The sequence below is a fragment of the Syngnathoides biaculeatus genome, chromosome 12, assembly GCF_019802595.1.
Source record: "Syngnathoides biaculeatus isolate LvHL_M chromosome 12, ASM1980259v1, whole genome shotgun sequence".
Lineage (NCBI taxonomy): Eukaryota > Metazoa > Chordata > Actinopteri > Syngnathiformes > Syngnathidae > Syngnathoides > Syngnathoides biaculeatus.
In genome coordinates this window covers 29,219,756-29,238,898 of record NC_084651.1, presented here as the reverse complement: position 1 = coordinate 29,238,898, position 19,143 = coordinate 29,219,756, and the positions used below count along the sequence as shown (strand labels likewise).

At 43.5% G+C, this 19,143-nt stretch overlaps 1 protein-coding gene and 1 long non-coding RNA gene across 9 annotated transcripts in view; one reads left to right on the top strand and one right to left on the bottom strand.

Moving 5' to 3' along the window:
* Nucleotides 1-322: 322 nt before the first annotated feature.
* LOC133509589 (uncharacterized) lies at nucleotides 323-7,614 on the bottom strand. The gene is made up of 2 exons (XR_009797386.1): nucleotides 7,405-7,614; nucleotides 323-1,048 (listed from the first exon to the last, which is right to left on the bottom strand). It is a non-coding gene; the product is annotated as an uncharacterized LOC133509589 (long non-coding RNA).
* A 22-nt stretch (nucleotides 7,615-7,636) lies between these two features.
* ddx51 (DEAD (Asp-Glu-Ala-Asp) box polypeptide 51) overlaps nucleotides 7,637-19,143 on the top strand; it is a 116,013-nt gene continuing 104,506 nt past the window's right edge. For 5 of the 8 annotated variants that reach the window (XM_061836756.1, XM_061836753.1, XM_061836758.1 and 2 more), the window contains exons 1-5: nucleotides 7,638-7,791; nucleotides 11,448-11,779; nucleotides 11,866-12,026; nucleotides 12,655-12,805; nucleotides 12,882-13,027. In XM_061836756.1, coding sequence (XP_061692740.1) covers nucleotides 7,769-7,791; nucleotides 11,448-11,779; nucleotides 11,866-12,026; nucleotides 12,655-12,805; nucleotides 12,882-13,027 — 813 coding nt within the window. In that variant the 5' untranslated portion in view covers nucleotides 7,638-7,768. Of the gene's footprint in view, nucleotides 7,792-11,447; nucleotides 11,780-11,865; nucleotides 12,027-12,654; nucleotides 12,806-12,881; nucleotides 13,028-19,143 lie in introns of all 8 variants that reach the window. The other 3 variants (XM_061836751.1, XM_061836750.1, XM_061836752.1) reach the window with 1 other exon arrangement.

Genomic DNA, 19,143 nt, shown 5'->3' with positions numbered 1-19,143 from the left:
TTTATAAACTTTGCCCTTCATCCTTGCGGAGACTCTTCTGTCACATAGAACACCAGACACCTTCCGCCAAGTGTTCCACCCCACTTGGACCCGTTTCTTCATTTCTTTCCCACACTTTCCATTGTACTGTATTGTTGACCCCAAGTATTTGAAGTCTTCGGAAAAGAGAAGGAGGAGATCCTCAGCCCCAAAAATATAAGAGTAAAACAAAACATCTAGAGATATGTAAAACGTGTCCCTTAATTAGGACTGAACCTTTTCCTAATGTCACGAGCATGAGGCAAGGGACTGGACCCACATGCAGGACTCTGAGGCAAAGGCATGATGTTGCAAGTGGTTTTATTGCAAATTGGGGTCATATTAAGCAGTTCGAGAAGGCAGAGGCAAAAAAAAATGCAAGGGTACAGGTAAGGTCCAAAAATGTAAAACCATGTCCGATGACTATGAGGCAAAACTTGGAAACATGAAAAAGACATGACAAGACTATAGGAGCACAGGATCGCTGTGACGAATGGATGACGTACACAAGGCTTGCATACTCACGCACGATAGTTAAGAATCCAATACACAGTAACACAATGAACTGGCAAATGGAGAGGATACATTCAAGACTTAAATGCCTGGTCTGGTTAGTGTCCATGCGGCGTAGTTGTGGGAATGCTGCCAAAGGCAGCTCCGGCCAAGGCACTGGCTTGGCCATGCCCCTGATAGAGCCCCCTCCCAAGGCGCGGACCCCAGATGTGACAAAACAAACAAAAAGACCAGGGAAGGGATGAAGAGGGGCTGGAGGTAACCCCAAGTCAAGCACTAGAGTCCCCACGGGGTAATTCAGGCAGATGTCCTCGAGTAGGGTCCCAAAGGCACAGCAAGAACCAGACAGGAGCGTGTAACAGCTGAGGACGAAATCCCCCCGAGGCGTGGTCGAGAGTCGGAGGCTGCCAACGCTGGAAAAGGGCCACTGAGGCTTGGGCGAAAGGCCGGTGTGGTTCAGGCGACAACGAGCCGTGGGCGAGAGGTCGCTGTGGGAGGTTCATGATGGAAACTGGTCCTGATTACAGAGAAGAGGTGAGAGAGGCGAGAGAAAACTGAAAGACACATCTTCACCCCAGTCTCAAGCTCTGGTCACAAGTTGGCGGTAGTTCAAATGCTGACATGATTGCTCATCTGCCAATAAGATTGTACACGTAATTGGAAAATAAGAAAACTGAGACTTAAAAGCGTGAAGCCTTGGGACTGGATTAGACATGGCAATTGAAAAAGCGGTACAAAGAATTATTATTGATGTGAACACAATTTACTTTGGCAGGAGGCAGAGAGAGTGGCAGTGTGGGCCATAAGAGTTCAGGTAGCTATACTGGGAAGCCATTATCTGGAAAAGAATTAGTAGTAAAGCTCAACATGAACAGCAAATAACAGAGGCCCATCCTGCAGTCCCTTCGCTGCCACTCAAGCCAAGGTCAATAAGTTTGACTTTTGCTGAGATAGAAAGGTTGGAGGACAGTTTTACAAAATGCTACAGTCTGACTGTCGGGGTGCAGAGCCCTGCAAATTTCACACTGAATGGGAAGGAGTGTGAGAAACACTGACTCTTTCCAATAACTCAGGTAAGTGGAATGCAAAATAAAGCCAAACCATCAGATGCAATTACAGTGATTGGGAAAGCAGTGGAACCCCCATATGAAAAGAACGACAAACAACAAGACTCAGAAGAAGATGATGAGGATATATTGCTAGTCTGAACTCCGTGGCTGTACCCAGCCAATCTACAGAACATAAACCAAAAGAACTGAGAGGGGCTATGTGTAAAGGTATTAAAGAACAGTGGCAGTGGTGGGAGTTGGGGAAGCTTCAAAGAATATAATCAAAGATAAGAAACTGGGATATGAAGAGACCAGGGATCGACTGAGAACTTACATCCCTAAAGCTAGACAAAAACACCACATCCTACCAGATATATGGTATGAAAAACAATAGAAGAACCAGTAAAAGCGCAAGTGAAAAGTAAATGATGCGATTTAGCTTTTTTTTTTTTTTTTTGATAACTCCTTTCTATCATTCTTGAGTGCATTATATGGACATGACGAAACATTTTAGAGAAGGATTTGCCACTGCAATGTATGATGCTTTATTATGCACTATGAAAAAATGCATCTTGTGAAAAGTCCAATTACCTTTAACCCATTAAACTGATAGCTTGCCTAGATTATTTCAATACTAAATGCTGTTTCGGTATTTATCTTAGACTGGGAATAACAGGGACTGGCTCACCTTGGATCCTTCGTTTCTTTTTCCTGACAAAAATGTTTGGACCCCCCCCCGGTCTGAAGTAAGTATATAAAATGTGACCATCAAAGAATCCTGAAAACAAACCTGAGTCGCTTATTCTCCACGAGGGTCAAGGGTATACAGGTGCCAACTCAGCTGACTTCGGGCAAGAGGCATGGGACACCCTGAACTGGTTGCTAGACCATTGCATTGTACAAATAGTCTATTTAGTCTTCAATTAACCTACCATGTGTAATGAGTATGCGAGTATGTGAGTAAAATGGCACAGAGAATCCCCAGTCTCTGACTGCGCAGCATCCCTGTTGATGCTGTCCTGATGACCCCATCTGTGTACATAAAACATTTAAGTGAAGTCTGAGCCACTGATCAAAGGAGAACGAGAGGAGACCATCTGGTGGCCGTCCAGGCCACCCAAGGTGAGGTGGTTGGCTGGGCAGTTCAGGAGGTCGGCCAGATTGACAAGCACCAGGGTCTTTACAGGGCCCTTCAGGAGGACATCCATGATGACAAATCAGAATCAGCTTTATTTGCAAAGTGTGTAACAACACACAAGGAATTTGTCTCCAGCAGCCTGTGCCGTTCTGGTACGACATTCAGAAAGAACAAACTCATAAGGACAGAGAACAAGAGGCATTCAGTTAATAGCAACGATTAACAGATGTGCAAGATGCTGAATCCTCTTCATTTAGAACAGTTAAGAGTGCGTCAACGCCCCACATTATGTTAAGCTTGTACAGAGTGCCCTTTCACCTTTATTGACCAGTGCAAAGCCAATTGTGTAAAGGGAGCAGTTTAAAGTGACGTCGTGTGATAGTCTACAGAATATATTCCTAATACTAATGCTGATTGGACCAGGGTATGAGGGTGTGTCCCAACAACAGCACAAGGCAGAAAATAGTTCGCTAATCAAGAATTTAAATCCCAAGTGTCATCCCTAAAATAGATATTGTAATGAAAAATACATATCACATTATTCACTTCAATGTCTAAAAAAATAAATATGACCAGAGAGCGTGTCATCCATGCGCAAAGTTGCGGAAGTATCATTCGACATCCAAGTGGTTGCCATATTGGCTGCATCTACTGCTCGTAATGTCACCCCGGACATTCGCCATTGAAAACACGCTGTGGCCCTTTCTATGGGAAACAAACACCCCTTCTGACACGGAAGCTCTTTTTAAAGAAGACAACATCTCACAACCGAGTGAAATGACCGGGGCAATATTACCCTATCATTTCGAGCCATATTTTGATGATATGCGGGTCACGGCCAAACAACCTGCCCGCCCGATCCACCTCCGCGCAGCGGTGAAAAAAACATTGCCGCCCGCGACCGACGATGACGCCACAGCCAAACCGCCTCCCCATCTGATCCACTTCCACGGTGGGGATGAGCCACCGTGGCCCGGAGCCGCGACGAGCCACCGCGGCCAAAGTCTGGTTGACAAAGCCGGTGGTGATCCACAAGGCTGGCTCAGCCGTGTCGGCAGGGCTGGTGGCGATCCAAAAGCCCTGCAGTGGCTGCTTTACAAAAGCCTTCCGATGCGCACATCGACACATTTAGCACCCCTGATTTACGGATTATGCCCGATCTCCCCCCCAACTATTATTTTTTTTTTAGTAGCTGTATACACACCTACCTGTCATTTGGAACCCACGAAGCTCCATGCTTTGCACCTGTGTAATCCACTTTTCACGACAAACCGGATCTTTTGGAAAAGTATGAAGAACGAATCCATCCTCCCGAGTGTTCGAGCAATATCTAGCAATACAACAAGCCGGCATTTTGGTTACCTTTGGCTTTTGGCTTACCTTCCAGCAGATAAAACTAGTATCAACAGACAAGACCGCTTGAGTGCGCTACTGCCCTGTACTTCCTGCTTCTTCTCGAAAACAAATCCCTCGAGAGGATTTTCATGGCGGGAGTTACAAAAAGCCATATACGTCAAAATCATGTTTTGTGGTGAAAAAACGGCTGGGTCCATACCGGCTGATATTGTTTCATTAATATCATACTAAAAATCATGCATTTCATGACAGTGGACCTTAAATGACTTAATTGCCAGAGGAAAAAAACTCTTTGAATGCCTGCTACTTTTGACTTCCACTGATCAGTAGTGCCTACCCGATGAAAAGAGCTGGAAGAGCTGGTGGCAAGGATGTGGAGGGTCCGAAAGGATCATGCCTGCTGTGAACCTAGTTCAAGTTGCGTGCAAGTCTTCAATAGTGGATAGAGTGGTGCAGACAATCCATTTGGCGGTTTTGATTGTCCTTAACAGTCAAAGTTTCTCCTTTTCTGTGGCAGCCCCAAACCAGACTGTGCTGGAGGTATACAGTGCTGATTGGATGACTGCTGTGTAGAACTGTCTCAGCAGCTCTTGTGACGGGCCATGCTTCCTCAGAAGCTGCAAGGACATCCTTTGGTGGGCACTTTTGAGGATAGAGTTGATGTTCATCTCCCACTTCAGATCCTGTGAGACTGTAATTCACAAGAACTTGAAGGTCTTGATGGTTAACGCGAGACAGTTGAACAGTGTCAGGGGCAGATATGGTCCACAATCATCTCTACAGTCTTTAGTGTGTTCAACGGCAGGTTGTGTTGGCCACACCAAAGCTCCAGTCTCGCCACTTCCTGTTGATACGCAGAGTCATCTGTATCTTTGATTAGGCCCATGACTGTGAAGTCATCTGTGAACTTTGACAGGCGGGTGCCTCGAGTTGAAGTCGTTTGGTAGAGACCCATGACCCAGACCCATGTTGTCGGCATCATCCGCAAACCTATTAGCTCAATAGGCAAACTGCAATGGGTACAGCTGGGGACCTGTGACGCTCTTGAGGTGTTGTTCAATCCAATGGCAAAGTAGCGCTAGAGTAAGTGCAGGTGGCGGCCGCAGGTCGAGTGCTACCAGAGCAGGAGCAGGTGGCAGCTGTGGGTCGATCACCATCGGAGCTGGGAGAGGTGGCGCTCACTGGTTCAGTAATGCCCGAGGATGCAGCGGCCACAGGTTGAGTGCTGCTGGAGGAGCTTGCCACAGCTACCAGGGAGCAGGAACAGGAGCATCCCAGAGATACCTAAGAGCGGGAACGGTGTCTGCAGTTGCCTCCTCAGCCTGCCGCCATTGAGGTTAGCGAGTAGTGGGTACGAGAGGTGCAGAGTGCACAGGAACTCGAAGAAGGCGAACCATGAAACACATCATTCATATTCTGTACTGTTCATCTTTACGGGTCGCAGGTGTGCAGCAGTCTATCCCATATGAGTCTGGGGAAGAGGCGGGGTACACCCTGAACTGGTAACCAGCCAGGGCACATATACACAAACAATCATTTGCACTCCCATTCACACCTACGGGTAATTTAATGCCTTCAATCAACCTACCATGCTTGTTTTGAAGATGTGGGAGGAAACCAGAGTACCACGGTAAGAATTTGTGAACTCCACATAGGTGAGGCCGGCCTTTGAAACCAGGGCACTCATGTAAAAACCACTTGCGTTGATTTCCTACTGAAAGTTGGTGTACACTCAAATCCAGAAAAAAAAAAAATCAGGCATAAAAATATCTCCTGATATATGTATCCGTTGGTACAGATGAATCCAAGGACATTTCCTTCATACATACAAATCAACGTAGAATTGAGTGCACATTATGGGGTAGCTGACACCTCCCTCTCCATTCCCACATTTGTATATGGAAATCATGTTTAAATGAACACTGACCATGAGATCCCAATCTCTGGATGATCAGGAAAAAAAGGAAAATTAGCAAGAACAAAAAAAATTCTGAATCTGAAGTTGCTCAAAGACGTGGAGGTGCATAAGGAAATCCTCTTTGGCACAATGTCCTCTGCTCTTAACAACAAGTGAAACAGGAGTGCATGGGATAGCATGTGTGGAGTTGTCAATGCGCCCAAGAAAAGTACATTTATTTTTATAACTCACACCAAATGTGATCATGCAGTAAACTATAACAGACATGCCCAAAGTCCGGCACCGGCCAATTGTGGCCTCTGTTCATATTTCCATTTCCTACAGCTAAAAATCAATAATATTTGGCCCGCCAACCCCGTAGTAACGCATATGCGCACATTGTAGCGCATTTCATAATCAAGGTAACTCAATGCACTTTACATGATTAAAAGCTTTCAAATACATAAATACAAACAATTGTAAAAGTACAATTACACGAGGCCTGACAAGTGGAAGTACTGGTACTCTAAAATGCATTTTTAAAAAAACAAGTTTTTAATCTGGATTTGAAAACACTCACACTTGGGGTTGAAATCACCTCTGTTGGTAACTTATTCCATCTTTTGCAGCATCCTAGCTAAGTTCTGCTTCACCATGTTTTCTTTGGACTCTGTACTCCATTATTAGACCTGAGTCAGTCGATCTCTGAAGCCGAGTGGGTTTGTATTCCATGAGCATTTCTTTCATGTATTCAGGACCTAAACCATTTAGTAATTAAAAGATAAGGAGCAGAACTTTAAAATCTATTCTAAAACTGACTCGAAGGCAGTGTAAAAGCTTTAGAATTGGAGTTATATGCTAAATGGAGTCATATGAATGCTTTGATCCAGTCACAACCCAAACTGCACCATCCTGAATGAGCTGCAGCTTTTTAATGGTCTTTTTGGGGAGCCAAGACAGAAGACCATTACAATAGTCTATTTGAGATAAAAGTATGGATGAGTTTCTCCTGGTCTGCTTGACACATGCAAGCTTTCACATTAGATATGTTCTTCAACATGATAAAAAGCAGTTTTAGTATTTGATTTGATTTGACTGTTGAAGGTAGGAATCTAATCAGAACACCAAGGTTTCAGATTTTGTCTTTACTTTTTAAAGATAGTAAATCCTGGTATTTAGGAACATCAATTTTTCTTTAGGGCCCAAAACATTTATTTCAGTTTTGTTTTGGTTTAGTTGAAGAAATCCCGCACCCCAACTCGAGGTCCCGCGGGTGAATTATGTAAACACCACATCTAAACATTTGCAGCCTGCCCAGGAAGGTTTAAAATATACATTGACATACATTTGTAATAGGAGGTACAGGCCTTCATAATATTGTAATGATATATTTTCCACATTCATAATTATAATAATAAATGATGAAGGTTTACCTGAAACACACCGCCTGTACGGTTTGACAGCTAACAGTTCAAGTAGAATTGACCATATTGACACCAAAAATGCTAATGCTTCACACTGTACAATTGTAAGGCTATCAAAGGATGTCAACTTTCACGTGAAATAGTACCCAAAGCAAAGTTTGGCCTTGACCGAAAGTTGAAGCCGAATTACCACGTGAAAGGGGTCTGTGCATAGTCTAGTTTTTATATACGTCATTGATCATCTGGCATTGGTCGCCACCTGCGAAGAAGAAGAAGAAAGAGCAAGAAGAAGAAGAAAGAGCAAGAAGAAGAAGAAGAAATTGCAAGAAGAAGAAGAACGCAGAAATCTAACCAAGTCATACATTTTAGAGCAATGACCTTATTTCTTGGAAAGCGGTAAGAATATTTGGCGTGATTGTTGCGTTCTATCTTGTTATGAGTTCATTCGTTTTAAGGGTGACACATTAATCCAGTATGTGTAAATAGTCCATTTGAAGCGCAGGGCCTCTCATTGCAGCCGGTTTTAAATTTGAGCTGCCACCATTACTCGCATGCTGTCGACATGTGGGACTCTGCAAACTTGATACACTTCATGCCATGATAATTTTCAAACGACATTCATGCACCAGACATTTTCTTCTCTCACTAACGTTAACTGACCAGCGACTATAGCAACTGACGTTTATATACAATATTGATTGTTTGTCAAGGAGAATGTTTAACATTGAATGAACACTCGAGTTTAGCATGCGGCTCCGGGATCGTTAATTTGAGTTTATTGGTGAAGCAACCTGTTAAGAGAGTTGCCCTCACAATTCTGAAATTGCACGTTCTCCCAGTCCCTGCCTGGGTTCACTTTTGGCACTCGTGTTTCCTTCCACACCCCAAAAAATACATTAATTGGAGATTATATTACTCGGGCTTGGTGTGTGACTGTTATCTGTCCCCATGTGCCGTGCAGTTGGTTGGCAACCAGTTCAAGGTGTACCCTGCCTTCTGCCAAATAACTGCTGGGATAGGTTCCAGCACTCTTTCGACCCTTGTGAGAAATGGATGAATGTTTTCTGTTCATTAGCGCTGCTAGTAGTTCAAACTTCAACTGAGAATAGTTGCTTGTTGACAAAACCAGTGCCTCCTAATTCGCAATTTTTTTTTTCAAAGAAGTGATGAGCTACTTTAAGTCGCCGTGAAGAAATTGGCAATATATTTTCTGACAATTACAAAATCGTAGGTATTAAATATTTACAGAGACAGACAAAATATCGGTTACCACACTCACCATTGCTCTGGATTGTTGACCCTAAGTATTTAAAGTTGTCTACCCTCGCTATCTCTTCTCCCTGTAGCCTCACTCTTCCCCCTCCACTTTTCTCATTCACGCACATATATTCTGTTTTACTTTAGCTAATCTTCATTCCTCTCCTTTCCAGTGCATGTCTCCATCTTTCTAATTGTTCCTTGCATGCTCCCTGCTTTCACTGGATATCACAATATCATCTGCGAACATCATGGTCCAAGGGGATTCCAGTCTAATCTCATCTGTCAGCCTATCCATTACCACCCCAAACAGGAAGGGGCTCAGAGTTGATCCCTGATGCAGTCTCACCTCGACCTTAAATTCCTCTGTCACACCTAAGGCACACCTCACCATTGTTCTGCTGCCATCATACATGTCCTGTACTATTTTACCATACTTCTCTCCCACACCAGATTTACGCATGCAGTACCACAGTTCCTCTCTTGGTACTGTCATAGGCTTTCTCTAGATCCACAAAGACACAATGTAGCTCCTTCTGACCTTCTCTGTACTTTTCTACTAGCATCCTCAAGGCAAATAATGCATCTGTGGTACTCTTTCTAGACATGAAACTATACTGTTGTTTGAAGATACTTCTGTCCTCAGTCTAGCCTCCACTACTCTTTCCCATAACTTCATTGTGTGCCTCATCAACTTTATTCCTCTATAATTCCCACAGCGCTGAATATCCCCTTTGTTCTTAAAAATGGGAACTAGAACACTTTTCATCCATTCTTCAGGCATCTTTTCGCCCGCTAGTATTCTGCTGAATAAGTTGGTCAAAAACTCCACAGCCATCTCTCCAAATTGCTTCCATACCTCTACCGGTATGTCATCAGGACCAACTGCTTTTCCATTTTTCATCCTTTGTAGTGCTTTTCTGACTTCCCCCTTAGTAATCATTGGCACTTCCTGGTCCTTCACACTTGCCTCTTCAACTCTTCCTTCTCTCTCATTTTCTTCATTCATCAACTTCTCTAAGTATTCTTTCCATCTATTTAGCACACTACCGGCACTAGTCAACACATTTCCATCTCTATCCTTAATCACCCTTGCCTGCTGCACATCCTTCCCATCTCTATCCCTCTGTCTGGCCAACCTGTAGAGATCCTTTTCTCCTTCTTTTGTGTCCAACCTGGTGTACATGTCTTCATATGCCTCTTGTTTAGCCTTTGCCACCTCTACCTTTGCCCCACGTCGCATCTCGATGTACTCCTTTCACCTCTCCTCTGTCCTCTGTGTCCCACTTCTTCTTCGCTAATCTCTTTCCTTGTATGACTTCCTGTATTTTGGGGTTCCACCACTAAGTCTCATTCTCCCCTTTCCTACCAAAAGACACACCAAGTTCTCTCCTCCCTTTCTCTCTGATCACCTTGGCTGTCGTTGTCCAGTCTTCCGGGAGCTTCTGCTGTCCATCGAGAGCCTGTCTTACCTCTTTCCGAAAGGCCGCACAACATTCTTCCTTTCTCAGCTTCCACCACATTGTTCTCTGCTCTACCTTTGTCTGCTAAATCTTCCTACCCACCACCAGAGTCATCCTACACACTACCATCCCATGCTGTCGAAATACACGCTCCCCTACCACTACTTTACAGTCAGTAACCTCCTTCAGATTACATCTGCACAAAATATAATCCACCTGCGTGCTTCTTCCTGCGCTCTTGTTGGTCACTATATGTTCCTCCCTCTTCTGGAAATAAGTGTTCACTACAGCCATCTCCATCCTTTTTGCAAAGTCCACCACCATCTGTCCCTCAAAGTTCCTTTCCTGGTTGCCGTACTTATCCATCACTTCTTCATCGCCCCTGTGTCCTTTACCAATATGTCCATTACAATCTGCACCAATCACAACTCTCTCGCTGTCTGGGATGCTCAGAACTACTTCATCTAGTTCCTTCCTGAATTTCTCTTTCAACTCTAGGTCACATCCTACCTGTGGGGCATAGCCGCTAACCACATTATACATAACACCCTCAATTTCAAATTTTAGTCTCATCACTCGATCTGATACTCTTTTCACCTCCAAGATATTTTTAGCCAGCTCTTCCTTTTAAAATACCCCCTACTCCATTTCTCTTCCCATCTACTCCGTGGTAGAATAATTTAAACCCTGCTCCTAAACTTCTAGCCTTTCTACCTTTCTACCTGCTCTCTTGGATACACAGAATATCAACCTTTCTCTTAATCATCATGTCAACCAACTCCTGAGCTTTTCCTGTCATAGTCCCAACATTCAAAGTCCCTACACTCAGTTGTAGGCTCTGTGCATTCCTCTTTTTCTTCTGACGATGGATCCGGTTTCCTCCTCTTCTTTGTCTTCAACCCACAGTAGCTGAATTTCCACCGACGCCCTGCAGGTTAGCAGTGCCGGGGGCGGGGGTTGTTAACCCGGGCCACGAACGATCCGGTATGGGATTCTTTAGATGAACGCTCATTTGTCTGGCACAGTTTTTACGCCGGATGCCCTTCCTGACGCAACCCTCTGCATTTATCCGGGCTTGGGAAAGGCCTACAGATTGCACTGGTTTGTGCCTCCATAGGGCTGCATTTTTGGCAGGAATGTCATGTATTTTAATAATTTATCAATGTTAATTCATTGTCATTCGCTCTTTCTATAAGCAGAGGGGGAATCTAATGTTTCAGGGGATAAAAAAAAAAAAGAAATTGCCATTTTGTCCAGCCAGAGTTTAACTTGTTTAGATGGTTCATTTGTTTTCAAAGACCCTGTATAAATCTAACATTATCTTTCATGCAGGTATCTAGGAGATGATGGAGATGGGACTATTTCTAAGCAGTCCAGTTCACTGGTGTTACTGGCTAGACTGGATCAAAAGGCAAAGGGGAAGCAGAAGCAAAATTTAACAGAGGAAAGAATAGAGATTTTTGAAAAACACACTGGTGATCTTTATGTTAAAAAGAAAAGAGAGGCCAACAATGACAGCAATCAAGAAAGTCAGATATGTAAAAGGAGGAAGTCAAAGGCTGTAATCATGACTGTATCGGACCATACCCATAAAGGACCTGATGAGTGTGAAGAGAAGATAAGAAAGAGAGGTGCGAATGAAGGGCGAAAGTATGATCAGTCAGGTGGGTGGTTGCTTTTTATACATGCAACACTGTGAGAATCAAAAGGTTACTTTGTAATACAATTTTCAATCTTTGAGTTTTTTCAGTTCCAGGCTGTGTCGTTGATAAACTGTCAGAGACTGTTACTGGCAGCGATGGAGAGGTTGAAAGGGAAGATGTTAATATCCCAAAGGAAACTTCAAGGAAGTCTTCTATTCCATCTGGTTTCACAGTTCTGGGAGGATTTGAGAACACAACAATACAAAAGGTGCACTGATTTGTTAAGGCTCACAAAAACAATCTTCGGTGTTAATCAAAATTATTAATTCATGTTAAGAGTAATAAGTCTAGTGCCAAGTGCTCTTGGTTTCTCTTTTTGCTGTCCATGAATTTATCTAGCCATCCATTTTCTGAGCCGCTTAATTTTATACAAGGGGCGCTGAAGTGCTGGAGCCTATCCCAGCTATCTTCAGGGATGAGGCGGGGTACACACAAAACCAGTTGCCAGCCAATATCAGTCCACATACAAACAACCATTTGCACTCACATTCATACCTACAGGGATTTTGGAGTCTTCAATTAACCTACCATGCGTGTTTTTATGATGTGGGAGGAAGCCAGGGAAAAGATGGAAACTCCACATAGGCGAGGCCGGGATTTAAGCCCTTGACCTCAGACCTGTGTGACAGACATTCTGGCCAGTCATCCACTCTGGTGCCTTCATGGATTTATTTGTAGCATAATCTTTGGGCAGTGTAGGATGTTAACTTTACTGTCGTCAGTGTATCAGAGACGACTGAAGACTGTCATATCATCAGTGCATGTTGTGGAAAAGCTTCCATCAAGCACATATGCACACCTTTAACTATTACAATGAGTGTGTTCACGATTTACAGGTTCACAGAGTCCTTCCGCAGTGGCTGGCTCAGCCTGATGTTATCCCCAGGGACATGAAAAGTAAACTGCTTCCATGCTCTGATATCAGAGGACTTACTGTGCCACTGCTGAAGAAGCTATGTAATCATGGAATTAATAACTTCTTTCCAGGTAACCCCAAGTTAAATGCTGTTTATTTTAATGTTACTTGACATGTAGAAGTTGTTAATGGAACTGTTTTTTACAGTCCAAGCAGAGGTCATCCCTGCCATCTTGGAGGGTGCACAGCAAGGACTACTAATTGGACAAGCTGGTTACAAGCCCAGAGATATTTGTGTTTCTTCTCCAACAGGGAGTGGCAAGACTTTGGCTTTTGTCATCCCTGTTATACAAGTGAGCATCCCACAAGCAAACACATATTTTTAAAATATATTTTTGTCTTGTAAACATAGTTACACTGGATAGAGAAGGAGAAATTAAATAAAGCCTTGGATTTAATAATTAGTTGATATTCCTTTGGCAGCAATAATTAGACTTTACACCAATCTGATCGGCTTGATTGGTATTGGACGATAAAGATTTCACGCGATAGACTAATTGGCTTTCATGTCATAATACGGGAATCCGGTCAATGATGTTGTATATTGCCTCTGCAAAAGACATTTACTTACACGACGTTGCTGTTGCATATAGGTATGTATCCTAATGCTAGTTCATTTTTAACCTCAGGTTTATTGTGGCGTAGTTCTGTAACTGACGGCAGTCACTCACATTTGAAAAATGTACAGGTGTGGTTAGTCATGCCCGCAGATATAAAGTTATGGCTGTAGTCCACCAGTCATGCCCGCAGATAAAGTTGCGGGTGTGATTAGGTATGGAATCTCAAGATCTTAAAATAACTTAGTTTTTATACCCGAGTATGTAGTAGTTACCCAATACCATAATCATAATTTATTGACATTGCACTGAGACAGACATTTTTGAAGAGGTCAGTAGCCATTCAATTTTAAAACTAAGTATTAAAAAAATGTAGGTTTATTTCATCATGATGTATTATCTAGTGTAATTTACGGCGGTATCGTCAATCCATTGATGAAAGATACCAGTAGATTATATCTTCCTAAAGCATGTAGAGGGGAAACGTTTTCAACTTTAAGATAACGCGGTACCACGGGAGAAAATGACAGTTCGCATTTATTATATATATGTACAGACTAGTCTGTTAGAACTTGGATCAAGTCAAAGCAAATCACAATCTCATATTTATTATAGATACTGAAACATTACCTATGTTATATCCCAGAAATGTTTTCAGTTTAACCAAATTTCCTTTGACATGGCTCATGTTGATTTACTTTCAACGTAAATGCGCTCGCTGTCAGGTTTAAAAGGTTGACTCTCTATTAAAAGAAGGCGAATGGACAAGGCTTCAAGTTTTACTCGCTGGGAGGGGAGCGACAGGACTTCCTTGCTTCCAACCAACTCCAACTTGTCTCCTTGCAGCTTCTTTTTATTCAGTGAATCACATGATGAGTGTTGTTAGATTGATTACATCAAGTTAGATTGATTACATCAAGACAATGAGTTCAAAGGTACAAGCTTGGTGGTGATGTGTAACCAACTACAGTTTGAACAAAATGAGAACATATGGATGATTATTTTAACATTTCCCTCCTGTTAATCATTTTGGAAATACGAGTGGGGACATCAGAATGCTGTTGCATTTTCAGAAAGTTCATCATTTACACTTGAGCATATAAAAGGCATCAAATGCTTTCTTTTGGCTGTAGCTGCATATAATCACGGTCTACTTGTTGTAGAAGGGCATAATTCACAAACATTTGACCTTGCTCGAACCATCATAGATTTCAAATGTGTGATTATACACATCGTGAAAAGGCAGAACAAACCCAGAACAGTAATTACGGCTATAACTAACTTCATAACAAAATACCAGGTCCGTAGGTGAACTAGGACGAATAGTAGTAATAATAATAATAACTAAACAGTGGGTGAACATCGTTGCTCATTTCTGAACCCATCATGTGCGAGTACACAGCAGCCCAACCAAGTCTAGTGAAGATATTTTTGGTACTGGAGTCGCGAAACATGTAAGGAGAAAGGCAATGGTTGTCAAGATAAACACACAGCCTCCACTGACAGTGGAAGCCGTGATTAGAGATGTAACCTTCGCTGGTGATTGGGAGAGTCATGCAGACTTTTGCACCCCATGGCATATAAGGGCAAACACAGAAGAGATTCTTCAGCTCTGCTGGTGACAGTGCAGAGTCCTTGTCCATTTAAAGTCAGGCCATTGTCCTGCACTCCATCACTCGTATTTTTCCAAACAACAGTCTTTACATCTTCATCACCATGCAAGTCAAGTTGCACACCCTCTCCAGGTCTTGGCTGAGTTGCTTGAATAGCTGCATTCATCTCAGCAACACCTCGTGTTCACGTCTGGCCAAGGTGTCCTCCTCGTCCTTCTTAGGCATGAGCAGCAGCTGGTTGAAGTTAGATTTGTGCTTCAGCTTCCAGTACTGGTACAGGAATTCAACTGTCTTGGGTGTCATCTTGAGGTGACAGCCCACTTCCTCAGTGCCCACAAACTGAAGACCTCCTCCATCTCTTGCAATTTCATCTTGCTGACATTGACACGCTTTTCCTGCGGGTCACATTTACAAACAAGACACAAGGACAACGAGGCGAAAGGGATGAGGCAGAGGGCGGCCATGTCCTCTTTACTGTCCCTTCCAACCTTTCCTCTCAATTTGCCCGTCTTGCTCCCGATGCTTTCCCCATTTTCAACTTCAGTGGTGGAGTCCCGCTCCACAGAGTCACTGCCTTTAAGGCCCGAGTGCTTGGGCCAGTAGTACTTGACCTTGACATTGTCGTTCTGAGTGATGATGGGCTCTCCAGGCCGGAGTGTAGGCTGTTGCTGGGAGTGTGCGACATGTTGGTGACGTGCTCCATCTTTTCCAGGTTCCCATTGCTCATCTTTGGGATCCACAAGGCACAGATGACATGGACCCACGTGGTTCCACTGCGGGTGGGCTTAATAGCATCGCCCGTTTTCGGGCACAACTGGCACTTTGGCAGGATACCTGGTGGACGCAGATATTGCACTTGTTGCAGAATACCATCTCGTTGTCATCCTCTCCGTTGGGGAACTGGCACGTCGCACACCACATTCTCGTTGTACTCTATACCAAGCCCCTACTGTGTCTCGGTAGTGTGTGTCATGTTGTTATGACAACGGTGCTCAGCACTCTATGGCGAATTTATCCAGTGGAAGAAGGGAAACCTTGCAAACTCCTCGTCGATGACCTGCAGCCAGGTGACCTCTTCCTCGTTGAGGTCGTAGTGACACACGCCCTCCGCCAAAGTCCTGATGTCCACATAACTGAGGACCAGGGTGGCAGATGGGCGGATCAGCTTCTTGGGCCTGATGAACATGACATCCTTGCTTTTGTCAGTTAGTACCACGTGCTCCGGGATGGACTGCGGGCTAATGGGCACATGGATACCCTTTTTCTCGCTTCTGCTTCTATGAATCGGCCAGGACGTAGTAATCCTCTGCGTTGAGCTGGTACGAGTCATGCACCTCCATGGTGGTGATCAGGTCCGTCTTGAAGACCTCAGATGGTTTCTCTCTGCATCCTCTCCTGGCCTGGCAAGAAGTCTGTGACCAGTAGGTGGAATTGCTGGCATTGTCGTACTCGTCGCTGCTGCCCACTTCTTTTCATGGCGGGGCATCTGAGTAGTTCCAGCTTCACCACACTTGTTGATCTGTCATTGGTTGTCCACGGAGGGAGACCATATTCACATTAGAGTACCAGGTGTTGGCGTCCATTGGAGAGGTGGGATTGTCCTTGCTCCATGATGATCGATGTCCATAGATCCAGTGATAAACACGTACAGTCCCAGACTGGCCAGTGCAGAGGAGCCATGGTCCGAACAGCACGAAGGCCAGCAGTCGCAATAGTGGCTCTCCTTTACCTAACAGGCTCAAGCGCGGATCAGCTGAATTCTTCACCGGTTTGAGACCAGGGCAGCCTATTGCTACCACACCCTTTTTAGCCGGACTTCCACCGCTACTTGTCGTTGAATGAAAAGGGAGCCACAGGCTTGCAGTGGGACGAGTGTATCCATGTGGGACGTTCTGCTATCTATATCACCGTGGGAGTGGACCATCCCAGCGAGGTGAAGACCAACACTTCCTCTTGATGATTTTTCTCAGGACCCAATCACCAATGGACACCAACAGCACCTGTGAAGAAGGCACAATAGGCGGCAGATCATTTGCTTCTTTCAGTTTTATTTAGCAGCAACTCTTTCACCCAATCACTTAATGTATTTTCTTCTGACTGCTGCACTGCCCGCTCTACCATGGGCAGTCTAATCTAATCTACTAGATACTATTTCAAATGGGAACAATCCTTTATCTGTTGGTTATTTTCATATACATTTTTATTAAATGTAGTTTTCCTTAATCAAGACTTTACTGTCCTATTGCTTCGTTACACTAATTCTGCACAATGATTTTTTTTTTAGTTATTTCTAGAGTTGCAGATACTTGACTTTTTTTTTCCCATTAACAAAATGTGGCACATTGTTTCCATACAATTTTGCCATGAGAATGAATAATATATTTACACAAGAACTTTGCCACAGTAATAGCTTCAGCACTTGTACATGGAAAAATCTCCACCCATTTAGATAAGGGGCAGATCAATACTAAACTACATTTGTAATGCTGTTTAACTCAAAATTGTGTAAAAACTGGAAAGGCTGACTACATTGGGGAAACTGCCCTCTCTTAGGTCTGCAGTTGCCTTGAGTATTGTGTTTGTAGCAATTAAGACATGATCTACAAATTTTTTTTGAGTAAGAATTGAATCCAAAGGTGCGAAAATGTCTGTATAATACCTACCATTACCATCCCTCCTGTTGATACATGGCAAGGCCCATGACTAAAAAGTCAGTGTTTTAAACAGATTTTTTATTTTTTTTATTTTTATTTTTTTTTTAATGCAGGTTTTCCCCTGATTATGTATATCAGTGGTCTCAAAAGTCCATTCACATCAGGGCCGCTGAAGGCACATTCTGGCTGAGGCTGGGACGCAGCCTCAGCGCACATGCACACAATTTGTCATAACATGTCATTATTCAAGCCGCTTATCCTCATAAGAGTTGAAGGAAAGCTGAAGCCGATTCCAGCTAAATTCAGGCGAAAGGTGGACTACACCCTGAATTTGTCGGCAGTCAGTCACAGGGCAGATATCGGCACCATCACTGAGCGGGAATCGATCCCATACTGCCCCACCAAAGGCAGACGTGTGTACCACTACCCCCTCAGTGATTCTAGTTGCACACAATTTAAGTCTTTTTTTTTTTTTTTTTTTTTTTTTTTAAACACAAAAGATAAGCAAGAAAGCTGGTGTAAACAGGTTGTGCGCAAAACTAATAAAACTCCATGGCAGAATCACTAACTTTCACTCAATTAAAAATGTTTCTCACCTTACATCAGGACTTGTCACTGTCACACCCCGAAAGCCACAACCCCATCGTGATTGGTTGGTTCACCAGCTCAGCACACAACACCGTAAAGTGCCATTCATATAAAACTTCAGGGCCACACCATCATTTGACTTTCATAGTAAGTAAGGTGGGGGCCGCAAAACATCATCTTGGGGGCCACAAATGGCCTGCGGACTGCCAGTTTGAGACCACCAATGTATATTATCTTCAAATTCAGTTTTTTCTGTAAGCCATCACTGAGTTTCACTTTGAGGAGCATGTTTTGCACATCTTTTAGAACTGTTAAATCAATAGGAGGGTTGGGGGCTTGTGATTGTGTCACTGTGTGTGCCATATTTTCCTGTTGCTGCCTCCTTGGCGGTTTTATCAGCGAATGTATTTCCCAGGGAGACAGCATTTTTTCTTTCCTTTTTCTTTTTTTTTTTTCGAGATTTTCTGACAGCTCTCTTTCTGACTCACTTTCTTTAGCCTGTTTTAAACTGTTGTAGATGGTCTTAATATAGCCACTGCTTGCATTACTTCAGCTGACTCTCCTGCCTTTCTCTTTCTTGCCTATGCTAACCAACCTCTCGCCATCCTAAGATGTAAGTCTTAATCTTGGCTTTGCCTTACTTCCCTGTAACACTTGCCATCAATCTTTCTCCCAACCTGCTGCATCCTTCAACTGTTAACTTGCCATTTAAGACATGCTATTTTTCTTTTTTTTTTTTTTTGCTTCCCATTTCTTTAAGAAACATCATGCTGCCCGGTAAACATTATTTCATAAAGTTTACATCCCCTCTAGGGCAGAGTTATTATTCCCGCTCGCCATTATGTTTTTCTACATTTGTCCTGTCCAGACTACTTGTCCTTTTTGGGACCCAAGTCCTAATCCACTACCTTGTGTACTTCACCGGAGCACGGACTTCTGTTAGCACCGTTAGGTTTCCATCCGTGACCTATGATTCCACAAGTAATGGCATTCACAC